The sequence below is a fragment of the Eptesicus fuscus genome, chromosome 14 (genome assembly GCF_027574615.1).
Source record: "Eptesicus fuscus isolate TK198812 chromosome 14, DD_ASM_mEF_20220401, whole genome shotgun sequence".
NCBI classification, from domain to species: Eukaryota; Metazoa; Chordata; class Mammalia; order Chiroptera; family Vespertilionidae; genus Eptesicus; species Eptesicus fuscus.
The window spans coordinates 38,407,753-38,421,653 of record NC_072486.1 but is presented as its reverse complement, the minus strand read 5'-3'; the positions used below and the strand labels follow the sequence as shown (position 1 = coordinate 38,421,653).

General features: G+C 38.2%; 1 protein-coding gene across 2 annotated transcripts in view; it reads left to right on the top strand.

Annotated features, from left to right (window-relative positions):
* Nucleotides 1-13,901, top strand: part of RSBN1L (round spermatid basic protein 1 like) — a 57,639-nt gene that overhangs the window by 16,221 nt on the left and 27,517 nt on the right. For both annotated transcript variants that reach the window (XM_054725939.1, XM_008149706.3), the window contains exon 3: nucleotides 7,253-7,893. In XM_054725939.1, the coding sequence (XP_054581914.1) occupies nucleotides 7,253-7,893 (641 nt within the window). The remainder of the gene's footprint in view (nucleotides 1-7,252; nucleotides 7,894-13,901) is intronic.

Below are 13,901 nucleotides of genomic sequence, written 5' to 3'. Positions count from 1 at the left end.
TATTTTCATTTCATTGTTTGTCATGTTTCCAGATGTTCTTTGATGGCACTTTATTTGATCTCTGTTTTCTACTTGTAAGAACTTTATGTTTTGTAAAATTATGTTGACCTTGAAGAAACATGTCAGAGGTTAACTTGATGGCTACTTAGTTAATGCTCATTGTCCTTTTGCCATGTATTTTATCTATGTTGTCTAATTAGATTTTAAGCCTTTGAGGCAGAAGTCAAATTTACCACACCAATGCTGTCTGCACAGCAGCTAATGATTAATGCTGGAAATGTTTACTTAATTTTACCCTATTGGTTTATTCAAATAGTAGTCATTTTTTCTTACCCATTTAAATGTACAGTCATGTAAATTCCTGCCATTCAATTAAATGTTAGATTCCTAACATACAATTAATGTTAAATATGTGAATCTAGAGATTACATATGCAAACAAAATTTAAAATAACCTTAAAAATTAAAGTGTTTCCCTCTCCCCCCGCCCCCCCACCAGTAATATGAAATAGTAACCTTGAGTTTAAAGTAGGTGAACAATTTAATTTAGGAGATATTTTGAACTGAGTTAAACTGAAACCTAGTGATGATAAGGTAAAAAATTGAGGTATATTTGGAAATGAATTGGTGACCTTTGGAGTGACAAGGGGAAAATGTATTTACTGTAAAGTGGGAAAGTTAAGTAATACTGTAATTACTGCCTTACATGGTTGTAAGTGCCAACGACAGTGTCTGGGCCACAGATATTTAATATTAATAAATGGATGAGAATCTTGTAAACGTATGAAAGATTAACTCTTGTGATTAAAAAACAACAACAAAACTCTCCTCTCTTCATTTGCTAATATATAGACAATTAAATGAATAAAAACTTGATTCATTTTGGGAAACAGTACCTGTCCCATGGTAAGCACCAAGTGTTAGCTATTGCTATTACATAGCAAAAACAATTTGCCCTGTGTGTGTGGCCATTTCCCAAGAGAGCCTTCATCAGGGAAAGGTATCCTTTGTCATTGGTGTTCTGGAGCAGCAGCAGAATCGATTTGGTGGGGACAGTATGTATAACTGTGGCCCCCCCCCCCTTTTTTTTTTATGGGCTTCAATTTTTATTTTCTCTTTTTAATTTTCTCCTGATTATGATAATGTTGTAAGCTGTGGCACAGGCATTGATTGTTGATGGCACTGGAACATCTAAAATAGATGCTAACTCTTACAACAATCTCATTTCCTCCAGATTTTCATTAAAAGCTGCAATAAGTTGAATATGACTAGAGATGTATACACAGTTTTATGTATATAGGCTAAAAATTTTTATTAATCCAGAAATCTTGTAAATGGTGAAAATATTATTAAACTAGTTCAAAGGAACAGATAGATTCAAATCATAAGCTTTTATTTTGCTCATTCTTTTATATCTAATGTCTACCAACTACTTTTTCTGAGCATACTTATGTGTTCCAGCCTTTTCTTTTGTTATTTATTGATAAGTTGTAAGAACATAGATGTTGTGATTATAATATGTTTTATTATAGTATATCAAAGAAGCTTTCTAAAGAGTAGGTGGAATAGGGGTTAAAGAAGCCAATGTCCAAGGTTATTGGTAGTGTACTAAAGGTCACAGGTAGGTAAATCATGTCAGGAAGAGTGAAAATATTAACAGGTGAAAAAAGCAGTCATTCTCCAAAGACCAAAGGTTGAAAATAGCTAAGCTAATTACTACTACTTTCTTATGTATGATAACAATTATATATATATCGATTCCTATATTAGATATGAAATCAGATTCAATCTTTTTTTTAATTAACACTAAAGTATACTAAGGTTAATGGCAGCAATTAATGCCAGTTAATTTGTGGTCTTAAAGGTTGTTTTTTTAAAAATATATATATTTATAAATATATTTACATATTATTATAACACAAACAGTTTGTATCTCTGTGTATGGGTTTTTTTCTGTCTCTGTGTGTCTCTTTCTTTCTGGCTGTATATGTGTCTGCATTTTTCTCTGTGCCTGATTCTCTCTCTAGCTCTCTGTGTTTGTGGTGCTCTGTGTATGTGTCTCTGGGATCCACTGTATGCATGTGTTTGTGGACCTGTGGGAGGAGGGTCCCCCATCAACCTTTTACTGTTACACTTTTTTGTTGTTGTTAATCCTCACCTGAGAATATTTTTTCATTGATTTTTAGAGAGAGTGGGAGGAAGGGGGAAAAACAGAGAGAGAAACATCAGTGTGAAAGAGACACATCGATTGGTTGCCTTCCCCAACCAAGGCCAGGGATTAGCCTGCAACTGAGGTATGTGTCTTTGACTGGAATTGAACCCGGAACCCTTTAGTCCATGGGCCGATGCTCTATCCACTGAGCCAAACCGGCTAGGGCTACTGTTACACTTTTTGAGGGTCCCAGTTACGTAGACAGCAATTCTATTTTAGTATAAGACAAGAACATTGATATTCAAAATGGTCTTGTTTTAAAGTGTTTAAAATTTCCTTCATATACATCTATTGCATTTTGTATGTCATTCCAAAACAGGAAATGAATGAGAGACTATATAAAACTTTAAAAATTTAGGACACACAGGACTAGCATATAGTTGATTCATGGCTATGATTTAGTTTAGTAGAGGGTGCAAAGTAAAATCAGTAAAGAGAAAAGGCACATGAGGCGATGTCTGGAAGAAACAAGGTACAAGTTTCCAAGAGTTCTCTCCTAGGGGAGTCACCCAGGATGCACTTTATTATTCTAGCAGTGAATTGTGACAATACACGTGAAGTTTATTAGAGACTAAATGCCCAGGGTTTTAGTTGGGGGCTGGTCACATAGTCACCCTCTCTATAGCTTATATCAGAATTCCAGACTCCCAGAGGGAAAGAGGTATTCGAAATAAACTGCATTGTTGCACAGTTTAGGCACAGTGTGCCACTCTTATCAGGGAATGATGGGAATCTTCCCAAAATACAAGTTCTCAGATGCCAGCTAATGGCCAACCTTGCAAGCATGCCATATTAACTCTTTTCTGCACACTGTGTTCACTTTAGTATCTAATCACAGAGTAGTTTGTCATGGGAATTTAATTCCTTGATGTTCAATATAAGAATCTCTTGACTGATTTCTTACTGGTTTGCATTTTTTAGTTTCTGACTTTTATACTATTTTTTTCATCCATTCTCATGGCTAGGAAATAGACTCTTGTGCCTATTTTATTTCAGAGTAACATGTTAGGCATTTATATGAAACTTATTTAAATTTCATTTAAATGAAATTCTGTTTATTTTGACAAGCCATTTAATTTGTTCAATTTTACATGTTTTTCCAGTTTAGTTATTAATTATACCTAAGTCCTTTAAACATTTTTTAAGTTGTTTTTTAATTGACTACTCTTTTTTCCTTGACTCACTTGGTTTTGGCTTACATATATGAACCTCTTTTATCTTTCATTTTTATTAACTCCCTGTTTTCCTTTTTCATTATTAATTTTTTTCTGAAGATATTAGTCTGAATCTGATGTTTAGTTTATACCAAGAAAGCAAGTATGAATTTGTTAATATATTTCTTAAGTAGTTGCATATAGACTTATTAGAGAATTAAGACTTTGCATTTTATGACTTTACAAACCTATGTAATCAATAATGTTGACACCTTGTTATTTTTGCTTTGCATGATGATACCAATTTGGTCTTCATTGCATACTTACAAATTTTTAGAAGTGATAGTTTATTAATAACATTAAACTTTCCCTTTTTAGAATTGCTATTAACTTGAGAGAGTTTTTGTTTTCAGGGTTAGGATTAAGTGGTATTCATATGGTGGAAAACTTTGACTGAAAAGGAGGCAAGGGAAAACCTATAAACCTCAGGTAGTCTGTTGGTAAGAGAAATCTTTTCATTCATAGATTCATTAAATGTTCATTTGTAGCAGTGTTCTAGATGCCATGAAGGACACATGATGGGGACAAAAGTATCGGTTCACTCTGAATTTGTATAAAAGTTATTTGTTTCACTCATAGAATGTTTTTAAGGACATATTATATATAAGTATCCTATAAATGGAAAAAATAATAACTTTATATGACTGTACCACATATATTCATATATGTGGGATATAGAATAACTTAGTATAAATTTAGAGTGAAGTAATTTCAGTTCCAATTGGAGAGATGAAGGAAAGCAAAATGAAGGAAATGACATAGTTTTTAAGGGTGAATAAGGAGTTCAATAGTAAGTATTGGGCAGGGCAAGCGTATTTTAGGGAGAGGAAATGCCTTTGTCATTAGTAGAAAGATAAGGTAGAACTAGGTATGTCTTATAAAAAATTGTAAGTAGTGCAGATTGACCAGAGCAAGAGGTACTTGAGGGCATTGTCTTCTAGACTAGAGAGGTTATGTTTTATTTGGTAGGCATTGAGAACCCTTGAAAACAGGTAAACCAAGGGATGAATATGATCAGGATGAGAGATAGTCATAAGGCAATTAGAACAAAAATTAAGGCAAAGTATCAAGGAAGTAAAAAATAATCAAGGATGAACTTGATAATTCTTTCAAACCGTGGAGAGATCAGAAAGAATACTTTGAGAGAATATCATTGATATTTGAATATTCTGGGAAAGAAAATTTGAATAGACTGGAAGCAAACCCATAATTTAAGGGATAAGAATGGTAGGTAAGAGAATGCGCTGGGCATAGACTGTTCTTCTTCTTCTTCTTTTTTATTGATTTCAGAGAGGAAGGGAGAGGGAAAAAGAGATAGAAACATCAATGATGAGAGAGAATCATTGATTGGCTGCCTTCTGCGCACCCCCTACTGGGGATTGAGCCCACAACCCAGGCATGTGCCCTTGACCAGAATCGAACACGGAAGGGAGAGGTATAGAGAGATAGAAACATCAATGAGCGAAAAACATCATCCACTAGCTGCCTCCGGCATGCCCCCCCTGCTGGCTCTTTATTTGGTATAATAGTGGCCCGGTGCACGAAATTCACGCGGGGGGGGGGGTGTCCCTCAGCCCAGCCTGCACCCTCTCCAATCTGGGACCCCTCGAGGGATGTCTGACTGCCTGTTTAGGCTCCATCCCACCGGGATCGGGCCTAAACAGGCAGTTGGACATCCCTCTCACAATCTAGGACTGCTGGCTCCCAACTGCTTGCCTGCCTGCCTTCCTGATTGCCCCTAACCGCTTCTGCCTGCCAGCCTGATCACCCCCTAACCACTCCCCTGCCAGCCTGATTGATGCCTAACTGCTCCCCTGCCAGCCTGGTCACCCCTAACTGCCCTCCCCTGCAGGCCTGGTCACCCCTAACTGCCCTCCCCTGCAGGCCTGAGTCCCTCCCAACTGCCCTTCCCTGCAGGCCTGATCGCCCCCAACTTCCCTCCTCTGCCAGCTTGGTCACCCCTAACTGCCCTCCCCTGCTCACCTGGTCCCTCCCAACTGCCCTCCCCTGCTGGCCATCTTGTGTCCACATGGGGACAGGATCTTTGACCACATGGGGGCAGCCATCTTGTGTGTTGGAGTGATGGTCAATCTGCATAGTACTCTTTTATTAGATAGGATAGAGGCCTGGTGCACGGGTGGGGGCCGGCTGGTTTGCCCTGAAGAATGTCACGGATCAGGGTGTGGGTTTCCTTGGGGTGTGGGGTGGCCTGGGCAAGGGGCCTGTTTTGGTTTGCAGGCTGGCCACGCCCCCTGGCAACCCAAGCGGAGACCCCAGTATCTGGGGTTTATTTATCTTCTATAATTGAAACTTTGTAGCCTGGAGGGGAGCCAAGCCTTCTGCTTGCTCCCTGGCGGCAGCCATTTCTGTTGGGATTTATGTATCTTCTATAATTGAAACTTTGTAGCCTTAAGCAGAGCCCTGGGCCGGCCAGGGTGTGCGGAAAGTTTGGCTTCCTCCATTGCCGGGGGCAACCCTAGCCTCCTGCTCTTTCCAGCTCCGTGGCTGCCGCCATTTCTGTTTGGATTTATGTATCTTCTGTCATTGAAACTTTGTAGCCTTGAGTGGAGGCCTAGGCCGGCAAGGGCAGGCGGAAAGCTTAGCTTCCTCCATTGCCGGGGAAACCCAAGCCTCCCTCCTGCTCTCTGTGGCTGGTAGCCATCTTGGTTGGGTTTATTTGCATATTCACTCCTGATGGGCTGGTGGGCATGACCAGTGGGCGTGGCTTGTGGATGTAGCAGAGTGATGGTTAATTTGCATATTACTCTTTTATTATTTGGTACATGGGTATCATTTGTACTTAAGACATGAGAAATTATTCTTGTTTTGTCATCTCTATGGTATCTTCTGGGGCAGGGGTCCTCAAACTTTTTAAACAGGGGGCCAGTTCACTGTCCCTCAGACCGTTGGAGGGCCGGACTATAGTTTAAAAAAAAACTATGAACAAATTCCTATGCACACTGCACATATCTTGAAGTAAAAAAAACAAAACGGCAAAAACACCCGCATGTGGCCCGCGGGCCATAGTTTTAGGACGCCTGTTCTGGGGTCTTCACTGGGAACTTTGTAAACTATAGTGGACCTTAAACAGCCCATTTTAGATGCAAGAGTAGTTTTTTAAGAAGGAAATATGATAAAAAGCTAAGGAATTATGTTGCTTTTATATTAAGCAAGTATTTTTCTCCTTTTATGATTTATAAATCTTGATACCTATATGCAATTTTAAGAACTTAAAGTAAATATAATTCATCATGCACACTGAATAATTATAAAGGCAGTGTTTACTAAAATACATTTCATTTTCAAAATTCAGCTATCAGCTGTTAAAGCATGTATATATTTTTTGGGACACCGTGTATATATCATCATATATTTTTATATATATCATTGGGAAATGTCTGAAGGGCATTGTTCATATTGACCATTCAACTTCATTTCTGATTTTCTACATTTGAAAGTTGAAGATTATGCTTTCTGAAACATTCATTCATTTCATTACTTCAGTAAAACACTGATTGAGCATCTGTTTCATGTCAGAAAGGTGTAACTTTGTCTTAAGCCTTTGTGTGTGTGTGTGTGTGTGTGTGTGTGTGTGTGTGTGTGTGAGTGTGTGTGCGCGCGCGCCCCCCCAACCACACCCTCCCCCCCGTGTGGAGAGAGAGAAGCAGAGACTTACTAAATTATGAGTATCAATACTGTGTAAAATGATTCCCAAAGATAAACTTAATTTTGAGTAAACTTTGCTTATTATTTATAAAACAGTTCCTAACGCATGGTTTTTTAAGAAACTAAAATATGGAGTTCAATAAAAAAATTTTTCCCAACAGGTGGGAAGGAGAAACCAAAAACAAATGTAGAAGACTTACAAAATAAAAAGGTAAAGAAGAAAAAGAAAAAGAAACACAAAGAGAATGAAAAACGGAAGCATCCAAAAATGTATAGCAAATCTATTCAAACCATCTGCTCAGGATTGCTATCTGATGTTGAAGATCAAGAAGCCAAAGGCATCCTAAATGATAACATAAAGGATTATGGTGGAAAGAATTTGGATACCAAGAACTATGGTTCCAAACTTCCAGAGAACAGTGAGCTTCCATTTGTCTCATTAAAGGAGCCACGGGTTCAGAATAATCTCAGAAGGTTGGACACTTTGGAGTTCAGACAGCTGATTCATATTGAGCACCAGCCTAATGGAGGTGCAGCAGTTATCCATGCCTACAGTAATGAACTCACTCACCTGTCTCCTGTGGAGATGGAGAGGTTTGCAGAAGAGTTTGTGGGTCTAGTATTCAGTGAAAATGAAAACTCTGCAGCTTTCTATGTAATGGGTATTGTTCATGGGGCAGCTGCTTATTTACCTGACTTTTTAGACTACTTTTCATTTAATTTTCCCAATTCGCCAGTGAAAATGGAGATTTTGGGAAAGAAGGATATAGAGACAACAACTATGTCCAATTTTCATGCTCAGGTAAGAGGTTTTTAGTTTTTTTTTTAAAGAAACTTTTAATTATGTTTTAGACAAGTTTCTGTTCTTTGTTTCTCATTTCACTATAGGTTTGAAATAAAAAGGTAAGACTATATATGAAATGAAACCTCTTGGGAATGTTAATAAAATACATTCTCGATGTGAACATTAGAATTTAAATTGGTTTCTACTTATGTTCTTTTTTCTTAAGGTAATTTATGAAATAATTAAGATTCTGTTGTTTTCTTTTGCAAGGATTTACCTTGGAAATGAAATGAATTCAGCCATGTATTTTCCAGTCCTACAACAAACAGTTTTCTTATCTGAAAATCGCCTAAAATTATCTTCTTGGTTTATGTGACAATGCCTTAAAAGTACTTCGTACTGGATCCATCACATAGTAGATGCTGAATAAATTTTGACTATTAAATATATTGTGGAACAAGAGGATCATTAGTTAATTGTGTGATTATGTGAGAGAATTTACATATATTAAGCTAATTTCTATATCCTACCCTTCTCTAAGGTGATGATACAGGTTGTTCCCCCCAAAATGTATACAGACTTTAGCTGATAGCTGTTGAAATGAAATGAAATGAAATTTTCATAGACACTGAAAATGAAATGTATTTTAATAAACACTACCTTCATAATATTCAAAGTCTGTGTATACTTTTTTGGGGGACACCCCATATATTATTTTAGAAAGCAGAGGCAGAATGAAGTCTGCTGGCTTTTGAAAGAGAATGTGGGCCCATTTAAAAGGCCAGTGCTGCCCTAGCTAGCCAGTCTGGCTCAGTGGATAGAGCGTCGGCCTGCGGACTGAAAGGTCCCAGGTTCGATTCCGGTCAAGGGCATATACCTTTAAAAGGCCAGTGCTGCCCTGGCCATTGTGGCTCAGTTGGTTGAGCATTGTAACATGTACCGAGAGGTAGCCAGTTCAATTCCCAGTCATGGCACGTGCCTGTGTTCCAGGCTCAGTCTCCCAATGTTGCTCTCTCATCAATATTTCTCTCTCTCTCTCTTCCTCTCCCTTAAGTCAATAAAATAATTTAAAAAAGAAGGCCGGTGCTATATTCTCTCACTCAGATCACGGACTGCTTAGGCCAGTGGTCAGCAAACCGCGGCTCGTGAGCCACATGCGGCTCTTTGGCCCCTTGAGTGTGGCTCTTCCACAAAATATCACGTGCAGGCACGTACAGTGCGATTGAAACTTCGTGGCCCATGCGCAGAAGTCGGTTTTCGGCCTGGGCGAGTCTATTTTGAAGAAGTGGCATTAGAACACTCAAGGGGCCAAAGAGCCGCATGTGGCTCGCGAGCTGCGGTTTGCCGACCACTGGCTTAGGCCAAGGAAATCAGCCAATTTTCACATTTATTGGTGCTAAAATGTCTGATTTTCTAAATAATAATTGACATCATTCTAGTTCGGAAGGAGGACAAATAAAATCTCAAAAGGATCTCAGTGATCATCTATCCCAACCTTTCTCAACTTAGACGTAAGAAACAAACATAGATAGGCGTAACTTACTGTTTTAAGGTTGACATCACTTGAGGGGTCCCAGATTGGAGAGGGTACAGGCTGGGCTGAGGGAGAACCCCCCTCCGTGCACGAATTTCGTGCACCAGGCCTCTAGTTTATTATATGTCTGCTAGGGTTTTGTCAGCTTTTATACTAGGCCTTTTGACTTCCAATCCCACTTGTTTCCACCATATTACAAACTTTCTCACTGTCGTACTCTGCAAGTTTATTTTAGTCATCTTTTAAATGTCATAATTATTATTTTTAAAAATATTTTTTTATTGATCTCAGAGAGGAAGGGAGAGAGAGATAGAAACATCAGTGGTGAGAGAGAATCATTGATTGGCACACCCCACACTGAGAATCGAGCCCGCAACCCGGGCATGTGCCCTGACCAGGAATTGAACCATGACCTCCTGGTTCATAGGTAAACAGTCAACCACTGAGCCAACACCGGCCAGGCTAAATGTCATAATTCTTAGATTTGCTTTTCGAATTCTCTTTTAAGGTTAGGAATTATTATATTTTTATTAAATGATAAGAATTTTCATCTTAAATATATAGTAAGTACAGTAGGAAAACTGATTTTTCCTTTTTTTTGTTTTGTTAATTCTTACCTGAGGTTATTTTTTCCATTGATTTTTAGAGAGTGGAAGGTAACGAGGGCGGGAGAGGGAGAAGGAAGAGAGAGAGAGACAGACAGACAGACATCGATGTCAGAGAGACCCATTGGTTGGTTGCCTCCTGCATGTGCCTGAGGCTGTGGATTGAACCTGCAACCAAGGTATGTGCCCTTGATGGAATTGAATCCGAGACCCATTGGTGAGTGGGCTGACGTTCTAACCACTGAAAACACAGGCCAGGGCAAAAACTGTGCTTTTGCTATTAAATGAAAGGACATAGTGAGACTTGTTAATCGTGCCAATATATGGTTAGGATGTGGGTCTCGAGTCCTTTAAAGAGCTGCCTACCATGGTGCCATCACATATTCAGGGTGTGTGGCTAATGCATATTACACAGAGGAAACTCTAGGCAGATACATCTTCATTACCAGCTGTGGCTCTGGCCCGTATCTATGTGATCTGTGAGCTGCAAGGACTGCTTTTACCTCTTTAGCTTTAGACAGTGTTAGAAAGTTACCTGTACAAGGTCCATGTGCCTTAATTACAAGACCCTCCAGATCCAGTCATTTCTATGGTGTAAGGGAGAATATCTAGTGAAAAGCTTAGTTTGCATGTTGTTTTTTTAAAACTTAGGAGACCGTGGAAGTGTTTTCTGCAGACTGGGAGGTAGCTTTGGGTTTGTTCATATGCACTGGCTTTATGAAACTGAATGGGATCCAGAAGAGAGCAGTAGAACAAAATGAGCCATACTTATTGTGGTGTAGTTTTATTTATTTTATTGTTTTGCTATCTTTTAAATTTTTTATTTATTTTTGGTGTAGTTTTATTTAAAATTTCTTTGACTCTTTCACTAAAAGCTCTATCTCTTAACCTATTTTTGTGTTATCCCTCCAGGAAATGATTTTTAAAAACCATTTATATAATTTTCTATTTGGGAAATTGCTTTATGAATTACAGGACTAATGTACAGACATATATTTAGAGCTAAACCAGTTTATAACTTGAGGATTTTCTTGTCCTGAATTTGAGAACCTTGCTTCCAAATGTAATTTATAGAATGATTTTATAGTCAATGTAGTGAGTTGTGTCTGGATTACTGTGGGTAGCTGAATGAACTCTGATATGGTGTGGATGGAAAGGGAAGGAATATAGTCCTGATTCTGCCACTTATCCGTCATGACATTGAATAGCTACTTAAAGTCCTTCGTCTCAGTTTCCTCACCTACAAAAATAATAATGATGATAGTACTCAATTGAAAGAGTTGTGGTTAGAAATGCTCCACAGAATAAAGCAGGTTTTATAAGGAGTTGTTATATTGACTTAGTGCAATAGTACAACAGCTTTCCATTTTGTTGAATAGGTGATGACTAGTTTCTGACCAAAGACTCTTAAGAGTATGTTAATTGATGGTAGGGAGTTCAACAAGTACTCAGAATAAAAAATTACCATAAATACTTCATATGCAGATACAAAGTTGATTAAATTGTGGTATATACACATAATGAAATATCCATCCATAAAAAGGAATAAAATACTGCTACTGCTGCAGTGTGGATAAACCTTGAAACATTACGTGAAAGAAACCAGTCACAGAAAGTCACATGTTGTATGGTTCCATTTATATGAAATATCCACAGTAGGTAAATTAGAAACAGAAAGCAAATTGATGATTGGGAAGGGGGAAATGGGGAGTAACTGCTTAATGGGTGTGAGGTTTTGTTTTTTTTAATTGAGATGGTTGACATAACATATTAATTTTAAGTTGCAACATAATGAGTTGATATATGTATATGTTGCAAAATGATTACCACAAAGTTTAGTTAATATGTATCACCACACATAGTTGCAAACTTTTTTTCTTATGATGAGAAATTTTAATCTCTGCTCTCTTATCAACTTACCAACTTTCATAGATACAATACAGTGTTGTTAGTAGTCACCACATTGAACAAGACATCCCTGTGACTGACTTACTAGGTATACCGGTTAATAATGGCGGATAGTGTAATCAGAGAAAACACGCTAATTTCAAGAGAAACATCAAAAGTGCTTTATTCAAAGTAATGTCCATCGCTAGCTACACATTTCCCCCATCTTTCAGCTAATTTGTGGATACTGTCCCAATAGAACTTTTCTGGTTTTGAGGCAAACCATTCAAAGACCCAATTTTCCACTTCTTTGTATGTTTTGAAGTGCTGCTCAGAAAGTGAGTGTGCCATCTATCAGAACAAGTGGTAACCTGAAGGAGCAAGGTCTGGTGAATACAGCGGGTGGGGTTAATACTTCCCAGGCAAGATCTTTTAACGTGTCTTTAATTGGTTTTGAAGTGTGTGATGGTGCGATATCATGAAGCAAATAATCAGTTGAACCACACTTTGATCATGTCTTCTGGCCCATTCTGGTTGTTTCATGATCAAAGCATGGTTCAAATTGATTATTTGTTGTTGGTAGCGATTAGTATTAACGGTTTCACCTGGTTTTAGAAGCTCATAATACACATCACCTTGCTGATCCCTCCAAATGCAGAGCATTGTCTTCTGAAGTGATTTGGCCTTGCAGTTGATGTTGATGGTTGACCTGGATCAACCCATGATTTTGTGCATTTGGGATTCTCAAAATAAATCCACTTTTCATCGTCAGTCACAATTTGGTGCAAAAAAGACTTTATTTCGTGCCGTTGAAGCAACATTTTAGTGTTGACTTTTTGTTTTTCCATTTATCTTCCGTTCAGTTGATGTGGCACCCATTTTCCTCCCTTTAAAATCTTTCCCATTGCTTGTAAATGATCGGAAATTGTTTGCTGAGCAATGTTTATTCTTTCTGAAAGTTGTTTTTTTAGTTTGACACCCATCTTCATCCAATAATGCTTGTAATTGTTGGTCTTCAAACTTTTTCGGTTGACCTGGACGTTCATTGTCTTTCACACAGAAATCATCACTTTAAAAAAAAAAATTTATTGATTTTTTACAGAGAGGAAGAGAGAGGGATAGAGAGTTAGAAACATCGATCAGCTGCCTCCTGCACACCTTCTAGTGGGGATGTGCCTGCAACCCAGGTACATTCCCTTGACTGGAATCGAACTTGGGACCCTTCAGTCCGCAGGCCAACGCTCTATCCACTGAGCCGAACCGGTTAGGGCAGAAATCATCACTTTTAAAGCATTTAAACCAGCGTTCACAAATATCTTGAGATGCAGCATGTTTACCATAAGCTTCCCAAAGTATACGATAACTTTTTCTTCAAGATAAAGTAATGAATTAAAACTTCCCGCAAATGTTCTTTTTTTTTGGCACTAAATTTGACATTTTTAAGTGTAAAAATATCTATGATGTTAACACCTTAAAAAAATTTGACATATGAAGTTTTGAAGCTTGCTGTCAATATAGCAAAATAGCATACATATCAAATCGCATATATATCAACATATGTGTAACTCCATCTATTGAAAAAAATCCGCATTATTAACTGGTACACCTAGTATATAATAAGTTTGTACCCTTTGACTGCCTTTACCCTTTTCACTCCCCCTTCTGACAAACATCAGTTCTCTGTATCTGTGAGTTCAATTTTTTTTTTTTAAGGTTCTACATACAAGTGAGGTCATGCAGTATTTATCTTTCTCTGCCTTTTTAAAAAATATATATTATTGTTTTCATAGAGGAAGGGAAAGGAGAGAGAGATAGAAACATCAATGATGATAGAGAATCATTGATTGGCTGCCTCCTGCACACCCCCTATTGGGGATCAAGCCCACAACCCAGGCATGTGCCCTTGACCGGAATTGAACCTGGGACCTTTCAGTCCAAAGGCCGATGCTCTATCCATTGAGCCAAACCGGCTAGGGCTCTCTGACTTAACTTTGACTTTA